The following is a 27,107-nucleotide window of genomic DNA, read 5'->3' as shown; positions in this document are numbered from 1 at the left end:
AGAGTTGTACAGGCTAATAAGGCACAGTTTGGGATTTTACACAGTATCTCAGCTCCTCTCAGAAGCTCCGTGCGGTTGGGTTTCAGAGGGAGGACCCGCCAGGGAAGCCCTCGCTTTTATAGGCCGGTGGACGCCCACGCGTGAGGGAACCCGTTAAAAACTCCGCAGCAAGCCCTGTCAGAGCAATTCCTGCAACTGCAACGAGCAAATGATGGTTATATCTGGACTAAGAGCACACTTGCTGCCATCCGGCCGACCGAAAAGACATGCTGCTGACCCAGGTGCGAAAACCTCAACTACGTGATATAATGAGCTGCTTATGGGTTTGTTCAGGTGGAGTAGGATAGCAAAGGTGACTGGACTACGGATCATATAGGCTACTCGCATTAGTGTTCTGACCTGTATTCTTGGATCATAGCTCAGTTCGGCTCAGTGTTCATCTACTGGGGAAAGCGGCAGCTTTAGCAACATGCTGGGCTGTAAATAACAAGGGGTTAGTTGTAGCATACAGCACTGTCAGTACAGCATTTGTGCACTGCAGGTGATGAATGAGCCGTTGGACACCATTCACAATGATTAATACTGCCTCGTGAATAATTAACGATGCTCATGTTAACCCTGAAAACAATGCTTCGTGCCGAACACCCGGGGGCAGCAGCAGGCAGGGTCACAGCGAGGCGAGCAGCCTGAAAGGTATGAGTGAAAAACATACAGCCGTGTTTCTCATCTTAACTGAGAGCCATCAACAGGAGGCCTCAGTCTACCGCTACTGTGTGTGATTAGTTGTCACGAACACAGACACGCCTTCAGGCCGGTCGTGTGGAGGAGAGAGAGGGCGGAAGCTCAGGCTGCCAGTCACGGCTACATCACGGTCACGCACGGCGCTAGTAAACTAACCATCCTCCACAGGTTGCTGCTCTTCAGCTTCAGGCTCTGCGGGGAGTTTTAGCTTTATATACGTTTTTCGTTATCTAGTTTGTTCCGATTCACTCTCAAACCCCGTCTAATTCCATGGTCCTACTTTAAGTCTCGCCGGTTGGGACAGATGAGCTCTTTTTACGAGGACAAAGACTGCAGTGAGTTAGGGTTGGCGGGAGAGCTCAGTCAAGTACCCTGCCCAGATGAGCTGGAGTTTGATTACCTGTTTGACTATGAGGCGCCTTGCAGCGAATTTCCCGCGGGAGACCCTAAAGGTTTGTCGGCACTGTTGCCTCCTTAGATGTTTCACTGTGATTGATGATCTGATTGATGAAAAGTAATAAAATGATTAGTCATATTCATGTCATTAAGCAGGGACTTTTTACATTTACATTTGGCTATCAGGTATGCAAATCTCTTTTAGTCTCAGTTTTAGTTTACTTTATTAGTTTACAGTATTAGATGGTCCTTGGCTGTAATAAAAACGTTAGCCATATATATGACCTGAAATGGGGACTGTGTGTCCTGGGTTCACGCCATGTCATTCTCACTGGTTTAAGTTCATCTGAGATGACTCTGAAAATAGCAAACACTGTGGTCAGCTGTTCCTCATTGCGTGTCTGAGTTCCTCATATGTTTTTTTAAGCATCTTACGTTGTGGTTCTGATTTAGAAAAGTGAAGAAGGTTTGGGATTTGTCCAAATCATGCAGGATCTTTGCTCTTTATCTCTAAATTTGGTGCATATTCAGACAACAAAGGCCTCACTCTCCAGTATTTTGTTTCTTATCCAGTATTTATATCCAGTAAAATCAATATTTCATTTCAGGTTTCCGAATCCAGTCAAGTGTCCACTGCTGGAACACACAGGCCTACTTTTATCATTGTATAATTGATGTGTGAAGATACTGTTCCAGTTTCTTGTTTCATAGTTCGCTAACCCTCTCCACATGATCTTCTCTCTGCATCTTTAGATGAGATTGATCTCCCGCCACACAAAGTCACCAGCCCCCCAAACAGCCTCACATACCCCCTGGAGGAGGCTAGCTCTGAGGCTCTCTCAGGCTATGAGCAACTGGAGGCTAAAAACTACTTGGAGCACACCAGGCATGGCGGCCAAGCGCTGAGTCCAAGGATAGAGATCACACCGTCCCGCGAGCACTACAGCCATGGCCATGACTCACTCCACAACCACCTAGTGAACACCAGCCCCAGACCCACACTTACTGTGCCCGGTCAAGACACCACAATCTACCGTGAGCCTCTCTGCCTCAGTCCAGCCAGCAGCAACTCCTCTGCCTCCTGGCATTCTGAGACCTACTCCCCCTTCGCTTCACCCTGCGTGTCCCCCAGCAGTGGACAGGCAGTGTCTGGGGAGCTGTGCCCTCGCTTCCAAAACATCCACACAGGCTCGCCACGCACCAGCCCGGGCACCTCACCCCGTACAGGCCTGGCTGAGGACAGCTACCTGGGCCGCTCCCCTTCCCCCAGGCCCGGCTCTCGCTCCACCTCCCCCCAGGGCAAGCGCACCTACGAAATGTATAGAAACCCCAATGTGATGGCTCGTTCACGTAGCCCTTCGCCCCATGGCGGCCATGATAACCACCACTCTAGCAGCCATTATAGTACCAGTATCCTGCCAGAGGTCATTAATGGATTTGGACAGCCTGGTTCAGTGCCCACTAAGATAGTCAAAACCAACCAGCAACCCTATACCCTCTACCCAGATGGCCATTCCGAGAGCTACCTGATGTCATGTGATCAAGACATCAAGACCAAATCCGAGCCTTTCTTTGTCATTCCTTCCCTTCCTTGGCCCAAACAGTTGGTGCCTGGAATCTGCAGGTAGGCTCCTGAATGTCCATCTCTAAATGATTTGATTAAAAGTCGATATGGTAACAGTAAGTGAGGTTTGGCCAGATACTCATGTAAAAATATTAATACTTATGATATTGGTTTAAATGAGAAAGTGTTGTACTCAAATGTGTAATTTAATTACATTGTTAAACATACATGCAGCATCATTGTGGTGTGATAAGAATTTTTAAAATGTAATTTGAAAGCCAAAATCCTGAAAAATCTAAGCATCATAATTGTCTCCCTTAGCATCCCTGTGGCCTCTCTGCCCTCTCTGGAATGGCCACTGCCAAGCCGCACGGACCAGTATAAGCTGCACATTGAAGTGCAGCCCAAACCCCACCACCGGGCCCACTATGAAACGGAGGGCAGCCGCGGGGCTGTCAAAGCTCAAACTGGGGGTCACCCAGTGGTCCAGGTGGGTGTTGTTTCTGGCAGGCTTTGCGTGTGATGGTATTTCCTAGTCATTATGCAGTATGAAGTGACATTGCCTGAGGTCAGGGTTATGCAAATGTCAGGCTGATTTTTTTGGTAAGCTCTGTTAGTATTGTGTTATACGACACCCATTTACTCTTTCTCTCTGGATCTATGCATGTAATCACACTACAGTGGGCTGTGAACCTGGTGTGCAAGTGCTAAAAGGACTGCAGGGAATTATTTTCATTTGTTTTGGAAATACCTTGCCGCTTATTATCGTTTAGGTAAGCTGTCATTAATGTTTGAGATATTTCTCTGAATGAAGATCAGGCTGGAGAGATTGTGTACTCACATCCTGGACCCTTTCTTTTTTCCACCCACCTCCAATATCTTGATCTTCAGGTTGTTGATCTCTTTAGGTTTGGTGTTTCCTCAGCAACAGCTTACTTGAGAGCTCTCTTGTTGTTTCTTTTTTCTCACCCTCTGTAAACTGTCTTTGGTCTTGTGAGCAGAGTGGCTAGCATGCTTCCGATGTCACGACTCTGGTATAGATTGCAGCAGGCCTTGGCAAGGCTGGCGTGTTTATGGCTTTCCATTCTCCTGCTCTTACTATGGTCCAGGCTGCACACTCCAGCCAATCGCGAGGCAGGGAGTTGCTCAGAGCTGGGGGGAGCTCTGCTTTTGCCTCTGCCTCTCCTGCCTTGCTTTTACTTCGCCCACCTCTGCTCTGACACACAGCTTTTCTGCTCCCATGGTGACCAGGTTCTCAGATGGTCCATGTAAACGGCAGTGTTTGTTCAGTTCACACTGAGGAACTACTGTCACCTTTGCTTTGAGAGCTCATTTTTAGGGGCTTGCGTATACGAAGCCATTATTTACAGTCTTGTGATTGTAAAATAAATTCTAAGGTGAACCTGACATTTACCACTGTTATTTACATGTTTCAGCTGAGTTACTGTGAGTGTACCGTGAGTGCAAAGACAGCCTGCCATGCTCTTGTTGTAATTTAACTGAGACACAATGAGTAATATGAATGAATGAGTTTATTGTGTGCAGAAAATGTTATGCCACCATTAAATGCTATGTGTAGCAGTTTTCTTATATGCCATTCAGTTTTATTCTCTCTTCTCCGTTCTGTTCTATGAAGAGTGACTATTCTTATTGACTAAATTGTTGTATGAAAATGTGATTGCTTTCAGTATACTTGGAACTTGTTAAGCCCCTGTTCATTTTCGCTTCTGGGGGTAATTTTAGTTGCTTCTTCATGCTTTGTGGTTTTTGCACACTTCCTTCCGATGTGTCTTGTTTTTTTTTGAGTGCTAATTTGTCTTATTTGTATGTGTGTGTGTGTGTTTGTGTTCCACTGTACACATGTCTTATAATGCACATGACTCTGTGTTGGTGTTGCAGAGTTTCCTGATTTTTTCATGAATCAAGCATAAAAGGAGAAGCGTGTTTTGGCCAGTGACATTTGCTATCAAGGACATTTGGCTCAAAATGTACACACTCTGTGTTAATTTGTTGGTGATGATACACCATTAGAGAGAGCTGTGTACAGTTTTCACAGCATTCTTGGGACTAGCTGATTGTTACTTAAAAGAGTGTACATTCAAAAGAAAGTCATATTCAAAAGCAAAATGATTTCCACTGTGATTTTGTTAATTGTAACACTAAAAGTGTGCAAATATTTATTCATGCCATCATATAATGCACTGCAGAATTTGGAATATGATTAATGATCTAATCAGTTTAACTGAAGAACTGAAGTTCAACCCCTTAAACAGCCTATGGCTCTGCCATGCTGCATTTGTCTTGTACAGTAAGTTACAAGGCCATACATGCCTTCACTCCTTCAGAGAGAACTAATATGTTTTGCATATGAAAATTCTCCTGCTCACCTTTGTGTCAAATGAGGGGGAGGTGGGCTAACAATGATTTACCTTATGAAAACTACTGCCATTAAAAACAAGAGCCCTGATTAACCTTATTCGAGCATACATAGAATATTACCAGTATTTTACATCCAAGTGTTTTTATATAGTATTTTATATCCAAGTGTATCCACATTTTTCTAGATAATATTTCTCCATTAGTAGAGATGTAGACTTCACTTGGGTAACTCTATGCTGTAGCCTCTCATCCTGCATCAAAGGAATCAAAGGAAACTGCCATTAGTTTGCATTGTGTTTCATTAAGAGGTTAACATTACTTAGACATAGAGTTAAAAATATGTGTGATTTATCTTGATAAACATTATGTAGCATTAGACTAAATTGAATTGATTTTTAGTGCATTGTATGAGAAACTAATAATAGATCAGCATAACTGACTAAAAGACTGATAAATGATAACGTACATATTGGAAGCAGCAAAGGCAGAGAATGGCTGTCAGAGAGAGCTTTCTTGAGGAGCCATCACCAGTGACTGATGGATTTCTTGCAGACTTTGAAAGAGTCAGAAGGCAAAAGTAAAACATCTGTGGCCTCTAACACAGCACAGGCGCTGTTGGCTAATATTCAAGGATGAAGGAGATACTGCTGTTTCCAGCAGTGCCTCTGTTCCAGCATGCAAGCAGAGCTAGGGCTAAATAAGTATACTGGCTAAACTGAAAACTTGCAATTATTTTCTTAGCGGGAGAGGAAAGTGAAGGTGCAGGGTTTTCTGTATATCTGAAATCTCAATTATCTTAATGTCTTGTCAAAGGCAGTACAATTTAGGCTTTTTTGTAAATTAGCTTGAAAAAGTAGAGATTTCAGGTGGTTCTTATTTTCCAGGCGATGGCAATCAAGCTTAGCCCCTTAGTTAGAGCAGCAAGATTTTACTGTCTGCCAGTAGTATAGACATTTGTTATGCATTAAACTGAAATGCGGAAGTGCTCTTATTAAGTGCATTTCTTTATAAACAGTATCTAATACAACATTAGTAACAGCAAAAATATGTCTGTTTTTCAGCTGCATGGATACAGAGGCAAAGAGCAACTGGGCCTGCAGATCTTCATTGGCACAGCAGACGAGCGAATCCTGAAACCCCACGCCTTCTACCAGGTGCACCGCATCACAGGCAAGACTGTGACCACCACCAGCTATGAGAAGTTGATCAATAGCACTAAGGTACTGGAGATCCCTTTAGAACCAAGGAACAACATGAAAGCAATGTGAGTAACATTTACATACATTCTTTCTTCAGGTGCATGTTTCGCATGTTGGATGAACTATATATACCATGATCATTCTCTTAACTTGCCACCTTTTAATGACTATGTCATAGAATTGACTGTGCTGGGATTCTGAAGCTCAGGAACGCTGATATTGAGCTGAGGAAGGGTGAGACAGATATTGGGAGGAAGAATACCCGTGTACGACTAGTTTTTCGCGTACACATACCCCAGCCAGGAGGTCAACATGTGTCTCTCCAGGTGGCATCACATCCTATTGAGTGTTGTGAGTAATTACTGATTACATTTAGCAAAAGTCAATTTGTTTTATTCATAGTCATTCATGTCTACCATAGAATAACTAGCGTGGCATAAATGAATGAGGTTTTACTGGGCCACTGTTGAAAACATTGTCCTGTGGTTAAGGTTATTGCTAGATTTTGCCGTCATAGGTCTGTAAAAACTGATTTATATACTCCAATAATAACTTTACCCAAAAAGCTTGGTCAACGAGGGTCTAGCTAACATACGTCTATGATTGGGATTTTCATGTTTATGTTGGTCTGATGCAACATAGAAATTAACAAACATAGTCTCTGAGTCAAGAATAAACATTAGGCCTCTTGAATAAGGCATCATTCATATAAAACAGGCTGCTGTTTTATCAGGCCATCACCAGAACCCCAGTGTGACTGATGTACTTAGCAGAACTGTCACCTAAGTATTATTCACCTGACTGACTCAGATCATAGCGCACTTTACGCATCTGTCTAAAGGTCAATGTTATTTGGTTCAACTACATTTGCTTCAGCGGATATTGATTCGCAGTTGTAAAGTGATAAGCCAGTAGAAGCTGTTTCATGGTTTCAACAATTAACTGCTTGCATTTGCTCTTGAAAAAATAAAATCTGCAGGTTACATAAGGGCTTGATTTAGCACTATTTTACCACAGCCGCTAGTAAACATACAAGATTATCAGTTTTGGACTGTGTACATTTCTTGTTACCTTGCTAGAACAGTGCTTGCTGCACCCTTGGTAAACACAACTTAATAATATCTGTATGTTCACACTGACATGTTCACACATAACAATAAGGCAGTACATGTGTAGAGCAGAGCAGGACTACTTTGACTATTTAAAAGAACAACAGACAAACAGATTAAGTCTCATTGATTTTAGGGGGTCTTAATGATAAATTAATTATTTATTCTGCAAGCAATATTAAATTGACATAGTAGTGTTCAGAGTATAATATAACAAAAACAAATGACAGCAGTTTCTACTTCATAGAGAGATCACTGAGTTTAAACTGAGTCTCCTTTCTATTACGTAATCATGTTGTCTCAGAGGGTTTAACAGTAGGTAGCAATAGGCCCAATGTAATTCACAGTGTAGTTACACTTCATTCAAAGTCCTTGTCCGACTGCCTTCATTTCAGCTCAATAATATTATTAATGTGCTTAAAATGTTCCTTGTGTTCATTCACCATAGCTCAAAGGTCAGCGCATGAACTTCCCATGGTGGAGAAGCAGGACATGGACAGTTGTTCAGTGCTGGGAGGTCAACAGATGATTCTTACTGGACAGAATTTCAGTGCAGACTCCAAAGTGATTTTCACAGAGAAGACCCACGGTGAGTAGCATCCGGCAGGTCCCACCTTCATACACCCCACCCTGAACTCCAACACAATATGCCCTCCTTGTGCCAGCTTCAGGGTATGGTCCTTAAAAAGACAATTTCATAAGTAAGATCGGATGGATCTTGTCTGATTGATTAAATCCATGAAATAGATTAGTCTTTCTCTGGCATTAATATTTTCAAGAATTAGTAGACTCTCTCTTAGTAGCTCTGCACTGACTGTCACTACATAGCTGTCAGTGTACAGTGTGTGTGTGTGTGTGTGTGTTTTAAATATTTATAAAAAAAAATACTTATAAAAAAAATAACATATCTACTAACACACTAGAAATCAGTGCCAGGACCATACTTAAGATACACTAAGGATTCAAAAACACAGCCTGAAGCTCAATCTCCCATATCAGCATACAGGAATGGCATTTGAATTGTGACCTTTCCTAATCTTCTCCACTCACATTTGCATGACATTTAGATTTCGGATACAGCGTGGTGTTATCCTTATGTTCAAACAGGCCACCATACAAGCCTCTTAGAATCTTCACCCACGCCAGTCACGTTTACAGTTGTCTTAGAACTTTCAAGCTCATTTCAATGAATAATGAATGCACTTATAAGAAGTGTTACTGACATGGTTTGAAAATTGTTTTCATCATGTGAGGCTTTATGTCATGAATGATAAGGCCTGCCATCTGCAGGTGCCATTGTTGTGGTGCAATCAAAAAGTTGTTCATGCATGACGAGCACTGGCTGTAGAAGCAGATGGACTGTCACACGTTGCTGCTTCTTTGCGCCTCGCCTGACAAGTTGTGATGGCTTTAGACAGGTGGTTAATGGCAGCTCTGTTCATAACATAGACACAGGGTTTCTACTGAACTGTGAAATAGCTTATGGACATTTCAATATTTAAAAAATACGTTTAAAAAAGTTTAAAAAGAGTATGTTCAAAGAGTGTCGTTAGCATAACAGTGGTAAGAGAAATCATGGGAGGATATTACTTTACCAAGAGAACTAGTGTAGAGCGAAAAAAGAAGAGGACCAAGCACAGAGCCTTGTGGAACGCCAGACTACAAGGAGCGGACGTATCCCCCTGCCATGTTACCTGGTATGAGCATCCCTGCAGGTACAATGCAAACCATCGCCATGCAGAGCCAGTAATTCCAAGGCTGGCTAAGAAAAGACAGGAGGACTCTTGTGGTCCACTGTGTCAAAAGCTGCGAGAGATCGAGGAGAATCAGAACCAATGACAGTTTGGCAGATTTAGCTGCATGGAGCTTCTCTGTAACTGCAATGAGAGCAGTTGTAGTAGAGTGTGCTGCTTTGAAGCCAGACTGGTTAGGGTCCGGTAGATTGTTCAGAGTGAGAAAGAGAGACAGTTGTAGACGGAATGTTCAAGAATCTTCGAGAGGAAAGAGAGAAGAGAAATGGATCAGTAGTTGCTGATGTCCAAATATCCAAATGATGTATATTTATATGTAATTTACAATAAAATAGATATTAATATCACCTTATACTAAGGCACGGGAGATTAAATGGTGCACATAGGGCAATCTTTTTATACATTACTACCTTACTCTGATTAACTGTATTGCTGAATGGCTGTATGGCATGGTAGGCTGTCTGTAAAACTAAAAAGCGAAAAAAAAAAAAGGATCTGATTCAACCTGTACCTTCGTCTTTGAATTCCAGGTCTTACCTTCAGGTGGCCTTAAGCTTTAGGCCTACTTGCCTTCTCATGTGTACCTCTGGCAATTAAATCTCTTAATGCCAAGATGTAACAAGTTAAAGCTATAAAGATTGTTCAATAAGCTTCCTTTAGGTACAACTCAACATGCATTGTGTGGAGGAGCTTCCATTATTGCAGTACAACACTTGCACTAGGACTTCATGGATATGCGTACAATACAGACTCTGTTATTAAATCTTTTTGTTTGACTTGCATGGTTTCTTTTGCTTAACAAATTCTAAAATTATTCTGCCTGGTGTATCTAAGGTGTGCTGTCTGGTTTGTGTTTGTTGTCTGGTTTACGTCTAGATTTTGTTTATGGTTCTCTGTGGTGTCTGAGGCCTTGGCTGGATACAGGTCTATGGTAAGGTGCTTAGTCTGTCAGTGTATAGCTGTGACTCATAGAATCCAGTGGCCGCCTCTTCTGCACAAGGGCAGCTTTTAGACATTTAGACATGAACTCTCAGGGGTCTTCTTCAGCAGCACTTCAGCTCTCTCTCTGCCTGAGTTTCTCTCTCTCTTCATATGTATATTTACACGTACAGCCTCAGTCACATTGAGCTTTTTTCATCTGGGGTTCCCTACTGCATAATTTTAGTCTGCTGTAATGGCTAATTTTGAAAAAAAAAAAAAAAAGAAAGTAAAGAATCGTGGAGGGATTGCCCTGTGTTTTGGAGGGTTTCTTCGTATGACAAAGTGTTCTGGAACAGTACGCCTCTGAAATCCCTCTGAATGGGAGACAGCTGTCTTTGGCCCAAGTTTATTTGGCTTCTACCGATGTTGCTGTACAGAGAGAGCCCAAGACTACGCCAAGCTGGGATTCCACCTAAAATCAAAATCCAAAATCCACCTCCATGCCGAATTATATAAGAGAAAAAAGAGGGCCTCTGCAGAGGGAGCTTTGGAACAAACTGCAAACAAACAAAAATGCCAAGAAAGGAGCAGTCATCGCCTGTCGTTAGTGAAATGGAGCAACTTCATCACAAAGTAATCTTGAGAAGTAAATCTGGCAGCAAGTGTGGAATCCCCCCTCTCTTCTGCTGACTCATTTGAGCCATATGCATCTCATTTTACACCATGGAAGGGGATTCCCACATTCTCTGAAAAGGATGTAAAATGATTACTGCTTAATGAACAATTTATTTAGAATGTTTGGTTTTGTTTTGGGAACATTTTTGATGCTTTGCTCACCTAGATGTCGCTGTTGGAAAGTTAGTTACAAAGAAAACTTTGGACTCCCCATTTTCTCCTATTCCAATTTCCATTTGAATCGAGTTAGTCTTTAACTAATCCGGCTTGCTTTTAATAACCACTTACATGCTATTCACATTAACTGGCTTAACAAGCTGTCCGTTAAGTTGCTCTGCCTTGAGGTGAGTCAAAGGTGTTAGAGGAAGTGGTTGAGGCTGTAGATATGATCTCTCTCTCTGCCATTTCGTTTGTATGGGACATTGATGGTAGGCGAGGCATGATGTAAGCAATCTATGACCTTGGCATTGACAGACAAACATGAAAAATCACCACCCACATTCACCTGTCATAGCAATGATTAGGAGTTGACTCATTAGGTGTAAAAGATAGGGACTGTATACGCTGGTGTGTCTTTTAAGAAAGGTCAAACCACAACAACCAAAGAACATGCACAAACCTGTTGGGTAAACCTGTATTTCCCCATATTGTTGGAGGTGCAACAAAATTATGTTTCACAAGAAACTGATTCAGTGTTTTAAACAAGTATACATTATATGGACAAAAGTACTGGGACACCTGCTCATGCATTGCTTCTTCCAAAATGAAGAGTGTTAAAAGAAGTTTATTCTGCTTTTGCTGGAGTAATTTTATCTACTGTTCAGGCAAGACATTCTACTAAATGTTGGTGCACTGCTGTGAGGATCTGATTGCATTCAGTTACATGACCCATAGTAAGGTCAGGATGTTGGATGGTCACAACTAGAAGGGGTGTCCACAAACATTTGGGCATGTAGTGTATTTTATGTTATACTTCATGAACATTGCTACCACTACTACTACTACTACTACTACTACTAATAATAATAATAATAATTATTATTATTATTATTAAAAACAATAATAATAATTAATCTCTCACTCTCTCCTCCTTTAGATGGACAGCAAATTTGGGAGTTGGAAGCCACAGTTGACAAAGACAAAAGTCAGCCAGTAAGTTCAGTTATTGTAGATAATTCATGCTACAGATATGCTCCCATGAATAGCTTGATGTTTGGACAATAGTTAATGTTTTGCTTTGTTTTTTTTTATATTAATGCTCATATTTTACCTCATAAAAGTGGGCAGGTTGCATTTTACAATGACGATGGAATCATTTGCACTAATCAGTGCACAGTGACTTATAATGTATTAATGGTGGTGGTATTGAATGGAAGGCCTTTTTTACAGTTTGTAAAATCTGACTGTACAAATTGTGACTGGCAAATAACAAACAAACTTCGCAGAAACCTGGACACACTCGTCCTCCACCCAGCATCAGAGTGTAATCGTTTTTACTCCACTATCAGTACTTTAGTTTTGTGCCAGTATCAGTACTGCTATTCCGTTGTACAGACAGGATCATCCACCACTTGTCCTGTTGTGTTGTGTTGTGTTGTGCCCTGTCACATTTCGATAACGTCTCCAGGTCCAGGTACAGGAGACTCGTCAAATACAACTAAAATGAAACTTTAGTCCTCTAGGTGAGCAATAATACAAGGAAATGTATCTCTTTCTCAGAACATGCTGTTCATTGAAGTGCCTCCATATCGAGACCCATCTATCTGCCATCCAGTTAAAGTCAACTTCTATGTGATCAATGGAAAGAGGAAGCGCAGTCAGCCTCAGCACTTCACATACGCACCCCTGCCAGGTAGGCAGCCCTGGTCTGTTCTTAACACCAGTCAAGTCAATGCTAATTTTTGATGGGAGGTGATATGGGAGGGCTTGGCAGTGGGTTAAGGCAGCAGAATGTCTCTTTGGAAAGGTTGTGTCAACTACACCTTATTTATACATATGCTTACTGTATACATTTATATATATATATATATATATATATATATATATATATATATATATATATATATATATATACTAATGTATTTTCTTACGATTCATTTTTAAAGGTATTAAAAGGGAAAGCTTTATATTTTAAATAATGTACATCTGCAGTGTAGATATGCCAGTATACCACCGTTTTAAACATGCATGGTAGTGCTATCATGAATTCATCACTGCATTTCTATTGAAACAAGTTGCACTTCCACCACAGATTTTTAGATACACAGAGCAACTCTGATTTCCCACACTGCTGTCATACTGATCATATTATGTTCCCGTGCTTCTAAAATTAGATGAAAAGAGAAATAAATGATACAAACAGTCACAGAGTGGTTAAAGGTGGACAGTTCCTAAAACTTTGTCAAGGTGTTACCTGGCTTGATGGAAAGAGAAAAATGCAGGGTCTCATGAATTCATGTACTGTTTGTTTACAATTACCAAACATGTTAAGAATGTGTTTTTGTTAAATAATGACTGTGGCAGATAAGTAACAGGCTAATTCAGTAAGATTCTGGGTAGGCTTTAAGTTTATTAATGAATTTGCTGTAAAACTGCAGCTAACAAAGTATTAAAATGATAAGTGTTATCTCAATGTGTGTAACAAGCATCATATTGCTGAATGTATGCTAGAGCTATGTCATATTAAACCCACTGTGGGAAAGGGAAAGCACTAGCATAAATAAGCTTTATTTTTGCAGTGGATAAAACAAATGTTGCTTGTAAGGTAAATGGTTCCACACTAATAAATATATAATAATTTATAGGTATATTGTATTACTCTTGTGAGTCAACATGGTTCTTTCACTTCTACTTGCCAACAAATGCAAATGTACAGCTGCGGCTCAAAGTGTGGTTTGTTTGTACTGCAGTAGCAACAAATATCAGTTCTTGCATAATGTTTATATCAAGCCTCAACTGATTCCACAAGATGTCAGAAACATATTCCTTAAAGATTCTGATCCATGTTGACATGACTGCATCAAGCAGTTGCTGCTAATTTTTTAGGAGCACTTTCATGCTGAGACTAAGATCTATTGACTGGGAGAACTACTGACAAATTATGGTCATGGTGAAATCATGACCTTCAACCAATGATTGATTGTTATCTAAACTGTACCAAGAAAATATTCCCCACACCATTACACTACCTCAACCAGCCTTAACTGGGCAGTTTGGGTCCATGGATTCATTCTGTAAGCGGCAGATTTGACCCTACCATCTGTGTGCCTCAGCAGAAATCAAAATTCATCAGACGAGTTTTTCCCATCCTTCAGCTCTCTAGTTTTGGTGAGCCTGTGCCCACTGCAGCCTCAGCTTTTTGTTCTTGGCTGACAGATGTGGAACCCGAAATGACCTTCTGCTGATGTAGCCCATCCTCCTCAAGGTTCAACATGTTGTGTATTCTGAAGTGCTTTTCTGCTCACCAAAGTAGTGCAGAGTGGTAAACTGAGTTACTGTAGCTTCTATCAGCTCAAATTGTCTGGACATTCTCTGTTCACTGCTCTCATCATCTGCAGAACCAACGCTCACTGGGTGTTTTTTTGTGCCTTTGAGTAAACTCTTTACACTATATTAAAATCCCAGGAGATCAGCAGAAACACTCCCATCTGACACACCACGCTGACAACCCACTGAGATCACATTTTCTCCCCCATTCTGAGGGTTTATGTGAACATTATCTAAAGCTGCTGGCCTGTAATTGCATGGTTTTGTGTGACAAAAGGTTAGGTAATTATTGTGATGTATTTTTTAATTTTATTCACACTTGCAAAGTACAATACAGTGGTGCCTCACTGAAAATGACCAATTACTGATCTGTATTGTTCCAGAAGGTTCCTTTAATGCAAACAATATTGCAGTGTGAGAGAGCATTATCACAAATTGACACAAAAATATGTTTCTGAGCATATCGTGGATATGGTCATCAATACTTAAATAACACTGATAAAGAGCTTTTTTCATTAAACAGCTCACATAGCAATCTAACGTGTTTTACTCTTTTGCCAAGTGATCACAAGAACTGGGTCTCCAAGAGAGCATAATTGGCCCTCAACAAAAATGTTTTTTTTTCTATTTCCTGCAGTTCCAGCCATCAAAACAGAACCAGTGGATGAATACGAGACTAGACAAATGGGTTATGCAGTGCCTCAGATCCTGGGAGCTTCAGCCCAGTCCTACTACCATCATAACCCACGTGCAGTTCTTAACCCAGACAGTGGACTGGTACCCACCCTGGCTTCTTGCCAGCAGACCCACTCAGGCATCTCCCCACCAGACCCCCGCTTCCAGCAGCACAGCCCCGCCATTGTTTATACTCGTACTGAGAAGAACTTAGGCGGCAGCCTTTATTCCCACACCGGAGCCAGCATGGTGCCAGACCCGCATCGCTCTGTTCTGGTCCACACTGGTTCTCCAGGCCAGCCCTCTACCTTGGGTGGCCAGCATGCCTCTACCCAGCATCCCTCTATCATTCAGTTCTCCCCCACCAACCACCACCTACTCCGAGGAGGAGACCCCCCAGCTCCACCACCTCCAGAACATCAGCATATTATCTACTGTGAGGGCTACAGTCAGCATGGAGCTCAAGCAGCAACTACCCGATCCCCTGCTCCAGCACAAGCCCCCCACCCCCAGCATTATCCCACTGTCATCCAGCAGCAGCCCTATGTGCAGAGAAGTGCCAAAGACAGATCCCCTCCTGGCCAAGCTGATCCACAGAGGCGTTCCCCTGCTGAGGAACAGGGAGCTTCCCTTCCTGGACGAGTCACCATCAAGCAGGAGAACTTGGATCAGGCATACCTGGATGATGGTGAGTGCATTCTGTATGTTAGGCATGTTTGTGGTCTTTTGGCATGTCCTTTGCCATCACCTTAACAAAGACTTCCCAATCAGCTGGGTAATATGATGTGGTTAAACAAATGTGTGGGCAGGATGGAGTTCCAGAGAACTCAGAACAAGAATAGAAGAGCGAACACTAACAAACATTTCTCTCAATATGTAAATAGCTTATAATATACAGCATTACAATGTAGTGTTGCATTTTGCTCGCTCCCTTTGGTCGTTATAAATATTTCATATTCATATTTCATTGTTGTCACGCATTATAAACACTAACCATCTGGTGTGGGTCCTTGTAAGTCCCTAACCAGAGTTTAGCCAAAGCTCACTTGTATATGTTTGCCACTTCATTCCCATCTGCGCAGCGTGTCATCTACAGGTCTGATAATAAATCGTACGTCTGCTTTTCTGCTTCCACTGTTGTTGACATATTCATATTCCGTAACAAAAACAAGAATATTTGATTTTATAGCAGTTGGCAGGTTTGCTGTGTGATTTTGGACATGCAGGCTACTAGAATTGAGCTTGACTCTCTGTTGGTCATATTTTACCAAAAGATTGTATTCAATTTCAGAAAGATAACACTATGCACATTTAATTATTTTTAAATAATTAAATTAAAATTTTGAAATAGCATTTTTTTCTGAATTACTTGAACATGTTAAGTAACTAATTTCTCAGTTATAGGGTGAAATGTATTTGATTGGACACTGCCCTGGGAATGATGTGACTGTGTGGTGGTCTTTACCAAGATGAAGATCACCAGTTGGCCACTATCATGCTGTTTCAACACTGAAACAATAGCAGGAAGTGTCCTTGTGAAGTCTGTGTCCTCTTTGCTAGATTCTTTTTCTTCCTTTTTTTATTGACATTCTCACATATTGCACACATGCATCTGCTCTATTAACACCAGATAGGACAGGAAACTTTTTTTCCATTAGCCTGAATTAATATCAGGGGTAACAGAAGGAATTAATTACATAAATGAAATCATCTATACATTATTTTTCACTTTTGTATCAAGCTTATCTTAGAAGTGATACTAAAGGTAGCCAAGCCATATAATGTTTTGGCAAAAATAGGAAGCATAAATAGAGGAATATGGATTTTGATTTTTTTTTTAATACAAGTTAGCAGTGTACCATTTTAACATGTGCTTCATGACTTCCCAGCTAGGGGGTTACCAGCAGGATATCATGCTTTTTCAACCTTGGTTGCCCCAAAAAAAGAATAAAAAAAGCAGTTCAGGACATGTTGGATATGTTGACACTGTTATGATGTGCAAAACAAGTTCCATGGCAACCATTGTCAAACAGTGGAACGGGCTGCCTGGGAGAGCTGGGGAAAGCCTCTTTGTTTGTTATACTTGGCCAAGGCTTCCCCTTGGCCTTACGCCCCTCAATTCTGAGAGGGGAACCCGCGAGAGGATTTGCTTTTTTCCACTGGCCATGCTCCTGCCAATCTGGCACACAGAATTCCTATTTGCAGCTGCTGTGCTTCTCCAGAAAGCCAACCCGATCCCCGCAAGATAGCGATTGGGTGGGAGTCCTCAGGAAAAGGAAGAGGCCATGTTGGATGGAAAAAATTAAGCAGATGAGAAAAAGGGGGCCAGAGATGGAATTTCTTCTGGATGGCCTAATAGGGTTTCCCTCGGTAAACAGCAACAGAGCTGCTGTTGCCACATTAATAGAGAGTTACTATGAGAGGTGCCCCAGACCCCAACTGTTTGATGTTTTCATTATGAGGTGTTGGTCAGAGAGCTCCTAACAGGCACTTCAGGACTTTAATGCATTTCTGCTGTTCAACACGCTTTCATGTCCAAGTGGATCTGGTAGCACTATTAGAGTTTTAACACCACTCTGGAAATCTCATAAAACCTCTAATTGGGGAATTCCCTCATTGAATGGTTGTATGCTTTTAAGAAGGGTGGCTGTAGATGTAGAATCTTTTTGACATAAGCTTCCACTGAACAGCTTCCTACCCTTTAGACAGGCCACTGATGTTCTCTGATGGCACAGTAGCAGTTGCTGTATGGGGGAGGCCTGGGTCACTTGGTACAGGAAGAGTGAGAATTGAAAAAAATTCCCATATGTCTGTCAGTGCGGAGGTGTCAAGCTATGGTTCCACCCACAAACATCTCAGTATTTGATGTCTTCCAAGGTCTTCACACACATTCACTTTTCATATGAGTCAACCAGCCCGCCTTTCTCATCACTCTTTTCGTTTAGTTGCTTTGCTAAAGACCATGAAGGGTTGCTGTGGTTGCCTCTGATATGAAACTCTCTGCAAAAGATGTGTTGTTACACATTTCACTATGAGCAAACTAAAGGTGTAGGTTTTAAACATGAATTGCTGATCTATCAAACTAACATTTCTTTGCCTTTGGTGTAAAAATGTGTTTCCATTTCTTCACAGTAAGCCCATAAACCAGAGACATCTCATTGTAAACTCTCTATTTGGCAAGAAGTTAAAATTACATGGACACATGGTGCCTGCTAACCATGCAATCATGCACACTTGATTTAAACAGATCTTCCTTCTGCCACAAACAACTGATTTCAGTCCAGATCTGTCGTTTCTCTCATCAGGGTTTATCCATGACATAAACAAAAAATGGGCTGGACACAGTTGTGGGGGCAATAAACAGGCCTGGCTCCTCCTCAAAGTTACACAGTCCTCAAACCCTTTCCAGACTGCAGTCTAACCCTGAGGCAACAGAGAGGTGAAGTTCTTCCAGATGGAGAGTGGGAGAATAATTTAGATAGAGCACGTAAGGTGTGCACATTAGTTACAGGTCACTTGCATCCGTCAAGGTTCACTTAAACATAAAAAGGACAGGCAGTTTATTGCAATGAAGACACATAAAAGACAGAAGCAGACATCAGTATTAATTTAAAAGGATAAGATCCTTGAGGAACTTTTGGAGATACTTCAGTTGAAAACTGTGGAGGAACCTTCAAGAAACATTTTTTTAAAAAAGAAAATAGTTCCTTAAAGGTTCCTCAAAGCACCGTAAGGGGTTCCTCCACAGTTTTAAACTGAAGAACCTCCGAAAAGGGTAAATATGGTATTCGCAATTCACAATTACACGCTCCCCACCCCCTCCTTTTTGTCTCTGTTGTCTCTTGCCACTCACTACTGCATGTAGAGAGAGTGACTTACATATGCTCAGTCTGACACAATGTAGCTCTCTGACACAATGCCCTCGTCCTATAGCTGTCTGACACAATGCCCTCGTCCTATAGCTGCCTGATACAAAGTTTATGTTTTACTGCTTAATTAACATCCTATGTGTACTACTACTTACCTTGGGGAACTATACAACACTAGGTAGAACAAACTGGAACTAACACTACTGAAAATCATTGAAAAAAGTCAGCCTTATAGTTTTTTTATAGTTCTTGGTTTGCTTGTTTGTTTGTTTGTTTGTTTGTTTTGTACCAAACTTGTACAGAGGTTCAAATTGCAGTGTTAACCGAACTGTGCCCTTTGTCACACCCCTAGTAATAAACTGTGCTTTATTAGCTGATTTGATTATTAAATTGTTACATGCAATGCTTTTTTCCTCCCACCCTTCTCTTTACACATTGAAAAATGTGGCCTGGTTGTGTCAGCTGTAAGTCAAGAAAGGGAAGTTAATTGGTTGCAAAAATAAAAAACAACAAAAACAAACCAAACAAAAAAAAACAAAAAAAAAACAGTAGAAATTCACAAAACAAATTTGTATTGTTGAGGTAGAATGGAGCTTCCCATAATTGTAGCTTTTTTTATTGGGGTCAGTTTCTTGTTTCTTTTCTTAATCTGTTTTCTTAATAGTATGTTTTTCCATGTTTTAGATTTGATCTGCATTTTTACACATTTGCCTCATCATAACCATAACAGTGTCTCACATTTAGAATGACCAGTTCAGCGTCTACTGCTGTACATATGAGTGTACAAGCTTTTTTGACCCCCAGCTTAGGTAGCTCAACATCATCTAATATTAACAGTCAAGCAGCCAATAGAGCCCTAGTTTTGACAGTGGCATTAAAATGGCCAGGGTAAAATGCATGGAATGTTGCTAGAATGGTTGCTCTCTTTACTTTCTCTGCTTGGTCTCTAGGATTGGTTGCTGGGGAAGAGGGCCTGGTGGCCAGGCTTGCGGTTTACGTTCTTCCTGTCTGTTTCTGCTACTTCTCTGTGGCTTATTTCTCTGCTCACGGTCAGCCGTGCCTCTACACCACACACTCACTAAGATGCAGTGTTTTTTTGTGGTATTTTTTTTGTGGTATTTTTTTACTTTCTCTGTTCTTGAAAAACGCACACAGACAGGACATGCAGAAGTGTAGCTCTTGTAGCTCTTTTGCCGTTTGCTACACACCAACAACCACACACATATCTGCAGACAGCATTATGGTCTAAATCAACTACTGTGCTCCATCTGACTCTCCACCTTTGCTCAGTAAACAAGTGTTCTCATTGGTTCTCCGCTCTCTAACCAGACACTCAACTATTGTACAGGCCAGTCAGCATGTCTCCTTTTGCCAGCTTCCAACAACTAGTTCTTGCCAGCCTTTTACGCCTCTCCCTGTAGCCCCTTCTGTGCCATACATTGGTCAGCTACGTGCTGAAGCTGTCTTGGCTTTTTTTTCCCCCCACCCTTCTCTTTACACATTGGAAAATTCTGTGGCCCTGGTCACAGGGATGAAAACTTTCTTTTCAACTGTGAGTTGGGAGAGAGAGGTTCATTGGTTGCTTGTATAAACAGGTATATGAAAGCTGTGGCAACAGCAAGGCCTTATGTTTAGATTTACTGTCCACAGTTTAGCACTGCTTCTACTTTAATTCCCTTCCACATCTGCTGTGGACAAGACGCAGTGGGGAAAACAGATGCCAGCCATACACGTAGAATCGGAGGCAACCAACTAATAAATTGGCAATTATTTGATAGTACAATGCTGTTATGCTTATCTTTATTATGTTTTATTCCATACTTTTTTCTGTTACATTTTTCTTATATGATTATTAAACAAGTAACTCAATGTAAAAAATAATGCTATGCTATTTTTTTTATTTTCTAGGTTTTGCATCAGTACAGGATATTAGATGTTTTTGCCCATGTCTTAGTTATGGCATAACGACTAGCAACTGCCTTTCAGCTTGTAGTACCCTTTTCTTTTGTGTCTTTTAAGGGTCAGTGGAAAAAAGGAAAAATAGATGAATATTGAGATCATTCAACATGCTCTTACCACAAGGCATCATGTAGATCAAATAAAGGCTTTCATTCTTGCTCATGAAGTTCATGATTACTTGGTAGATGTTGTTTACCACTGTGACACACTTTGTTTGTAATCCCTTGTTGAACAGTTACATTAATTGTAGTGTTCTAGTAATAGCAGATGGCAAACCTCTTTTACCATCCCTACCATTCCTTCTCCATAATATAGGTACTTATTGTTATTTACTTTCTATGAAATATTCAAATTCAACATTAATAATTAAGCTGAACCTTTCATCCATCCCTCACAAAATGTCACCTAAATATTGCACAGCTGCTATAGCAACATAACAGTTTATTTTCTTAAGCTAAGAAAAGGGAACTGATGTGTCTGTTATTCCTTGTGTGGTGAGCCGCCCCTCTGCCGGATCCCGCTGTTCAGAACACGGGTTGAGCATTATGTTGCAGTGCCAGGGTACACTCTGGGCTTCCAGCCTGGAGCTGCCCCGCACTGATAAAAACATGTGCGACTTAGAGGATGTGGCCCGTCAAGCTGGGTGACATGTTCCTCATACTGTGCATTCTTTCTAAACCGACACTGCTGTGAGAATGAACAGCAATGTTACGTTGCAGTCTGCTACTGGAACCACCTTTGTGATTTACACGATTTATGCAAGTTCTCTTCAATTGTTGATATAGAAGCACTATATCGTAGTTTTCGTAGTTTACAATCCAGTTTGTATTGATGTTCTCTTCACTCATTCATTATTCAGTTGTGGGTTGGAGAGATGAGAGATTGGTTGCGTAACTAGCTAAACAAGCTTAGCAGAGTGGCAGATAAGACTGCTACTCAACACAATAGGATAGCCAAGATAGCTCTACCCTAATGACTGCCCCCTATGTAAGTGAAAAGTTACCCAACACCTGCTACGATCTTTTGAGTCAAGTGTATTGTGATTGCTTTTATTGGAGAGATATAAACTTGCTACACTCCTAAAAAAAACTCATAGGGAATTAGTAAAGGAAAGGTTCTATACAGACGAGCCAAAACATTCTGACCACTCACAGATGAAGCAAAAAAACATTGATTGCTTGCTAATAATGTCATGATTAAAGTCGTAGTAGAAGAGAATGCTTGGAATTAAGTAAACATAAGTAAGGCAGTACCGATACATAGCTGATCGTTTATGTTTCATCTCTATTGAGTGATCTAGTGACCAGTAACAGATTAAGCAAATATCATTGATTACCTCTTTACCATGGTTGTAAAGGTGTTGCACACAGGAAAAGGGAATGATTGGCGACTAACAATGATTGGCGACTATTTTTATTCATGGCACTAGGATGCACTGTGGAAAGAAGATAAGCCAGTGTTAGTATTTTAATGCTATGGGCAATGTTTTGCTGAGAAACCCTGAGTGTTGTCATTAAGGTCAATTTGACACCTGCCACTTACCTAAACATTGTTCCATTACAGGATTTAAAGAATCTTCTGCTAACATTGCCTCTGGAACTTCCAAAGGTCTCATAGAGTCCATGCATTGATGGGTTGGAGCTGTTTTAGGCAACTGCATATTGGACAGCTGACCATAATGTTTTTGGCTCATTTGTGTATTTAAAACCATGATAAATAGTTGTTTGCCTGGTGAAATGGTTCTTCTATATTATGGACTATGCACTACTACTAAGTTAATCTAAAAAAAACATTGGTCCTTTTGTAATTACTTCACAAAGATGCCCCTCCTTCTAATCATCTGTATTACTTTACTATTTTTAAATGGAAAAGTAGCATATGGTTCACTTATAACTCAGCTTATAACAAATTTTTATACATTATACCAAGGTGTACAATATTTGTTCTAGTACGTATGATTTGCATGCAACAGGCAAAATCAGGGTAACCACAGTGATGTTGTAATCCAGTTGTAGTGATAACAAAATTGTAATGGCGACTACATTAGGTCAGATGTTCAGACTTAAGCAGAGTTTCTCAGGTGGTGGGTCTTCCTCCAATGTGTCATGATAATGTAAACAGCCCCACACACCTTAATGCTATTCTTAGCAAGTAGAGGCTGTAAAAGTTTCCATTTGTGCCCCCCTGGTTAGTGGAGTCAAAAGACGAACAGGAAATGAGCACCAGTACAGAGGCTTCACTGCTTGCTAAGGCTGCATAATGCCATAAAGATGTTGTCATCCCTCTAGTGGCTACTCTATGTCAGTGCAGCTCAGGTTGTTTGTTTTGTAGTAGGTGTTGATTGTGTTTCATACTGTAATGTCAAAATATGTCAGAACTATTGTTCTGATAATAACGTTTTTTCTTTTTTAAATGTTCCCGGTGATTTGTGTACTGATTTGTTGGAGTGACGTTTTCTTTACTTTCCAAACCCCCTAAAACTAGATCTTCATGATGACGTCTAGGACAAAGCAGACCTTTATTGGGTTGTATTTCCTTCAGTGAAACCTCAAAGTACCGACGTGGGTCTCTAAAATGTTGACCAAGTGCCATGCTGCTGAGTGCATTTGCTTCTTTCATGTTCTAAACAACCCTCTCTCTTCTGTCTCTTTTCCCCAGTAAATGAGATCATAAGGAAGGATCTGACGGGTGTGCACAGAGGACACACATAAAGAGAAAGAATGCAGCAGGAAGTATGTGGGACTTCTGCAGCGGCTAGTCCTCCCCCGGCTCATCTTGCATTTTACAGACACCACCACCAGCCTCCACTGAACCATAAGGAGGACAGCAATAATCCACATTTCTGCTTTGTTAGTCCTAGCACTTTTTTGAGCTGCAGACTTTCTGATGCCAAATGGATCATGCCTCATAGCCTTCACAACCAAACACCATCTGAACCAACCATTAGGACTCCAGTGTGTTGATATTTAAACAGTCTTGCAGTTCTCAAATCTGGCCTTGACCGGTCATGAAATGTGGCCAGGGTTGACCTCATATGTCATTGTGTCAATGGCTTATGTGCTTGAAGCCTTGCAAACAGTTTAGATTGGATCAAATGAGTTAAACCAATTTTTGCAGATTTCATATTTCATAGTACTCTGGCTCACTTTAGTAAACTCTCGCTTAAGTATGTCTGGAACAATTGCTTCATCCTGCATGGCTTTGTGTGTAGATCACTGGTGTCTGCTACGTTCTCCGAAGCATAAGTATGTCATTCTGAAGTAAAAAACACTTCAGATCACTTCAATGAATCGCTCCTCTGTTTACATTTGATACTTAAATAGAAGATTGGAATAGTTGATTAACTATTAACTAAATAAATAAATTTACCTTTAATAACTGTTTAAGACATTTCCATTTTGGTAAATGCTCTATACATTTTTGTAATACATTGTTTAATTAATAAATTGCACTGTTTTTACAGAGAATCCCTAAATGCAAAGTGCACACTTCTTGCCAGTGAATTATATTTACTTCTGTATATAATTTCTCCTCAAACTTAGATTTTTAAATATTTTTACATATGTATATTTTATTCTATTCACCATTTAGCATCTAGTGTTGTAGACAATATAGCTAAGGAAGTTTCTATTCATACACTGTAAATAATCAAACAAGGATCATTATGTCAGCCTGATTGCCTTTACCTATAAAACTGTACTGACTGTACGGAATCCCGACACCTTGCCTTATTGATACTAAGACATCTCTAACATTCTGCCATTTCTATGGCTATTTAAATTTATTTTAAGTAGAGACTGTGAGGAGGAAATGCAAGGCTTGCACTTAAATATCCCTGTTGTACATGTTTTCATTTGAAAGTTTTAATGGACTAGTAATATGGATATGGATATTGTGCTTCATCTCAAAGAGGATTTTACCATAACTGATATGCTGTGCAATTATAAAAGAGTTATATTTGATTTTGAAAATCTAAAAGCAGTATGTCTAAGTATGTTTTTGTATATACTGATGTCCTCCAGGGACATAAAAAAGATATTTAGTAACCAAAGAATATAAATTTAGCGGATTTATCTCTCAAGGGAATTATCTTTTACAAAAAAGGGCACTTTTTGTAATTAGTGGCACTATTTGTTTTAATAGCTTTCAGATAATTGTGAGTCATTTAACATTGTATGTGCCTTCACATAATGGTGGAATTTTTTTTATTCTGGCCTGAATTGAATGCAGGATTTGTAATAACTATTAAAACATCCCAGCTCATAATATATTTGTAACTGTAATATTAGAGCCGTTCTCTCTGTGCATGGTGCTCTTAACATTACGGTGATCCCCTGAATGTAAGCGCTTTGTTTTAGTTGGTTTTTTTACTGTAAATACATTGAGCTAAATGTGTATAAATACATGTTACCTTCTTAAGATTAGACTTAGTCACAAGTACAGAAAAAATATTTTTATGAACTGAATCAGTTGTTCTTTTGCTACTTACTGTCTACTGTCATGTAACCAAGGCTGTAGTAATATGAACTGCCAAGATAGCAACATGTAGGCACACTGCATTTATCTTTTTATGATATTAATATAAGATAATGTCATTTATAAAATGTTTACCAAAGAAAAGCTATTTCCTTTTTCTAAAAACAAAAATGGATATATGCTAGTTTGACTTAATCTAGCCTCGCAATGAATGTTTAAAAGCTTGTCAAAAACATGAGCAATAAATCTGACTGAGGAGCTGTTGTTTGTATTGTTTTTCTTGTATTGATGGCATTTTTACTGATGTCGTCTTGCATGTTCACAACTCTTGATTCCTCAAAGCCTTGGTCGCTAAGCAGCTGCTTGTTTGGGCCATAGAGAGGGCACTCTGAATGAAGCCACTGTTCGTTCAAGACGTCTCTTAGCATGATGTCACTTGCTGGGAGCCAGAAATAAATTGATACACCCATAAGGTTTCCACAGTACATGAATACATTGACTAATTTCTATTACAGATTATATGAATCATTTGCTCTTCATCTGTGATCAGATCTATTGAAACCAGATTTTGAGATATTGATGCCAAACAACAAATAACACTAGAAATGGGGACACTTTACTCTGACAGGAACTGTTTGAATCAGCCTAACCAGTGTGCTTTACACATTTACACTAACATAGAGCGTGGCTGTGGTAGCCACTTTTATCTACGAGGCCATTATATCTACAGTTTCAGGTTAATAAACTGATCTCTCTCTACCTGTTTTGAAATTGAACAAACATGATCTAACAAAAGGCCTATGTAGATGGCAAAAGAAAATGGAATGAACAGGATGTTCTCCTAAATACTTTTCACATGTTGAATCTGTTCTAAACAAATCAAAAAGAGAAATCAGACATCGCTCATGTACTATACACTGTACTTAGTGCAGCTGTTAGGCCTTCCTCAGCATGCTTATAGGACGCAGCCAACACTGCTATATAGACTAAACAAAACAAATGAAACAAGTCAAAGACAAATCCTAAAATAACACTTATTATTTACTTATATTTGTTTTTTTATTACTATTGTCACCATGGTTTTTCTTCTTGTATTTTTTGTAGATTTTTCAATGTTATGTTGGTGAATGATGAATTATACCTGAGTGGTGATAACATCAATAAGCAGGAGGGTTGTGTACAACCGTTTGGTCCGTATAGCAGTGTTGGCTGACGTCCTATGAGCACACTGAGGAAGGCCTAGCGCCAAAACGTCTGAGAGTCACAATCAGTGAAACTGATCTGTAAGTCAAAGTAATATACTGGATAGTAAATAAGTTAGTTGCAGATGATTATCATTAGAGGGGAATTTGGAGGAGCTGGTCTTATTTTAACCTCCGACATTTGGATTTGCTCTTGGTTGGTAAAGTGAGTGTTATGACTATGGTGAAATCCAAAGAGCTTTCTGAGACCTTCAAAAGGTTATAGATTTAAGGGGTTTAAAAAGATCTCAGAACACTAAGATCAGCTGTTCCACTGTCACCAATTTAATTTCCAAGTGCAATTGCCAACATGGCAGGTTAGGCCACCCTTGCAAGTTCAGTCCACCAGCAGACCACCAAATGTGTAACTTCAACAACCCTAAAATGACATCATGAGATCCACAGGTAGCTCTCACCACAGCTGAAGTCAAAGTACAGCATCTACCATCTACCACACGTTTGATTCTCATGTCATGAAATATCCTGGTTTAGGGCTGATTTTCTGTAGGGTCTGGAGAGCTCTCCAACATAGAATCAACTATAAACTCTTTATTGTATCGGAGGGCACTAAAGGTCTAAAAACTGAAGCTGAAACATCACACAGCTGAAAGAATTCTGCACAGAGGAGTGGAGAAGAAGACTTCCTATCAGTTTTATTGAAAGTTT

The 27,107-nt window shown here is 40.3% G+C and overlaps 1 protein-coding gene across 1 annotated transcript; it reads left to right on the top strand.

Moving 5' to 3' along the window:
- Positions 1-913: 913 nt before the first annotated feature.
- On the top strand, positions 914-25,450 carry nfatc2a (nuclear factor of activated T cells 2a). Its single transcript, XM_072696169.1, has 10 exons — positions 914-1,193; positions 1,891-2,761; positions 3,023-3,191; positions 6,142-6,344; positions 6,458-6,630; positions 7,837-7,977; positions 11,832-11,887; positions 12,455-12,587; positions 14,859-15,584; positions 23,383-25,450. The coding sequence occupies exons 1-10, from the start codon at positions 1,046-1,048 to the stop codon at positions 23,433-23,435; spliced, it is 2,673 nt and encodes an 890-aa protein (XP_072552270.1). The 5' UTR covers positions 914-1,045; the 3' UTR covers positions 23,436-25,450.
- Positions 25,451-27,107: the final 1,657 nt, after the last annotated feature.

The sequence above is a fragment of the Salminus brasiliensis genome, chromosome 14 (genome assembly GCF_030463535.1).
Source record: "Salminus brasiliensis chromosome 14, fSalBra1.hap2, whole genome shotgun sequence".
Taxonomy (NCBI): Eukaryota; Metazoa; Chordata; class Actinopteri; order Characiformes; family Bryconidae; genus Salminus; species Salminus brasiliensis.
The sequence above is the reverse complement of the archived record's forward strand: the minus strand, read 5'-3'. Positions and strand labels throughout refer to the sequence as shown.

Bases quoted from the DNA above. Each gene is read 5' to 3' on its own strand.
- nfatc2a (XM_072696169.1), top strand. From the start codon at position 1,046: ATGAGCTCTTTTTACGAGGACAAAGACTGCAGTGAGTTAGGGTTGGCG. The intron at 3,192-6,141 runs GTGGGTGTTGTT...TCTGTTTTTCAG, and splicing joins GGGGTCACCCAGTGGTCCAG to CTGCATGGATACAGAGGCAA. The intron at 11,888-12,454 runs GTAAGTTCAGTT...TCTCTTTCTCAG, and splicing joins ACAAAGACAAAAGTCAGCCA to AACATGCTGTTCATTGAAGT.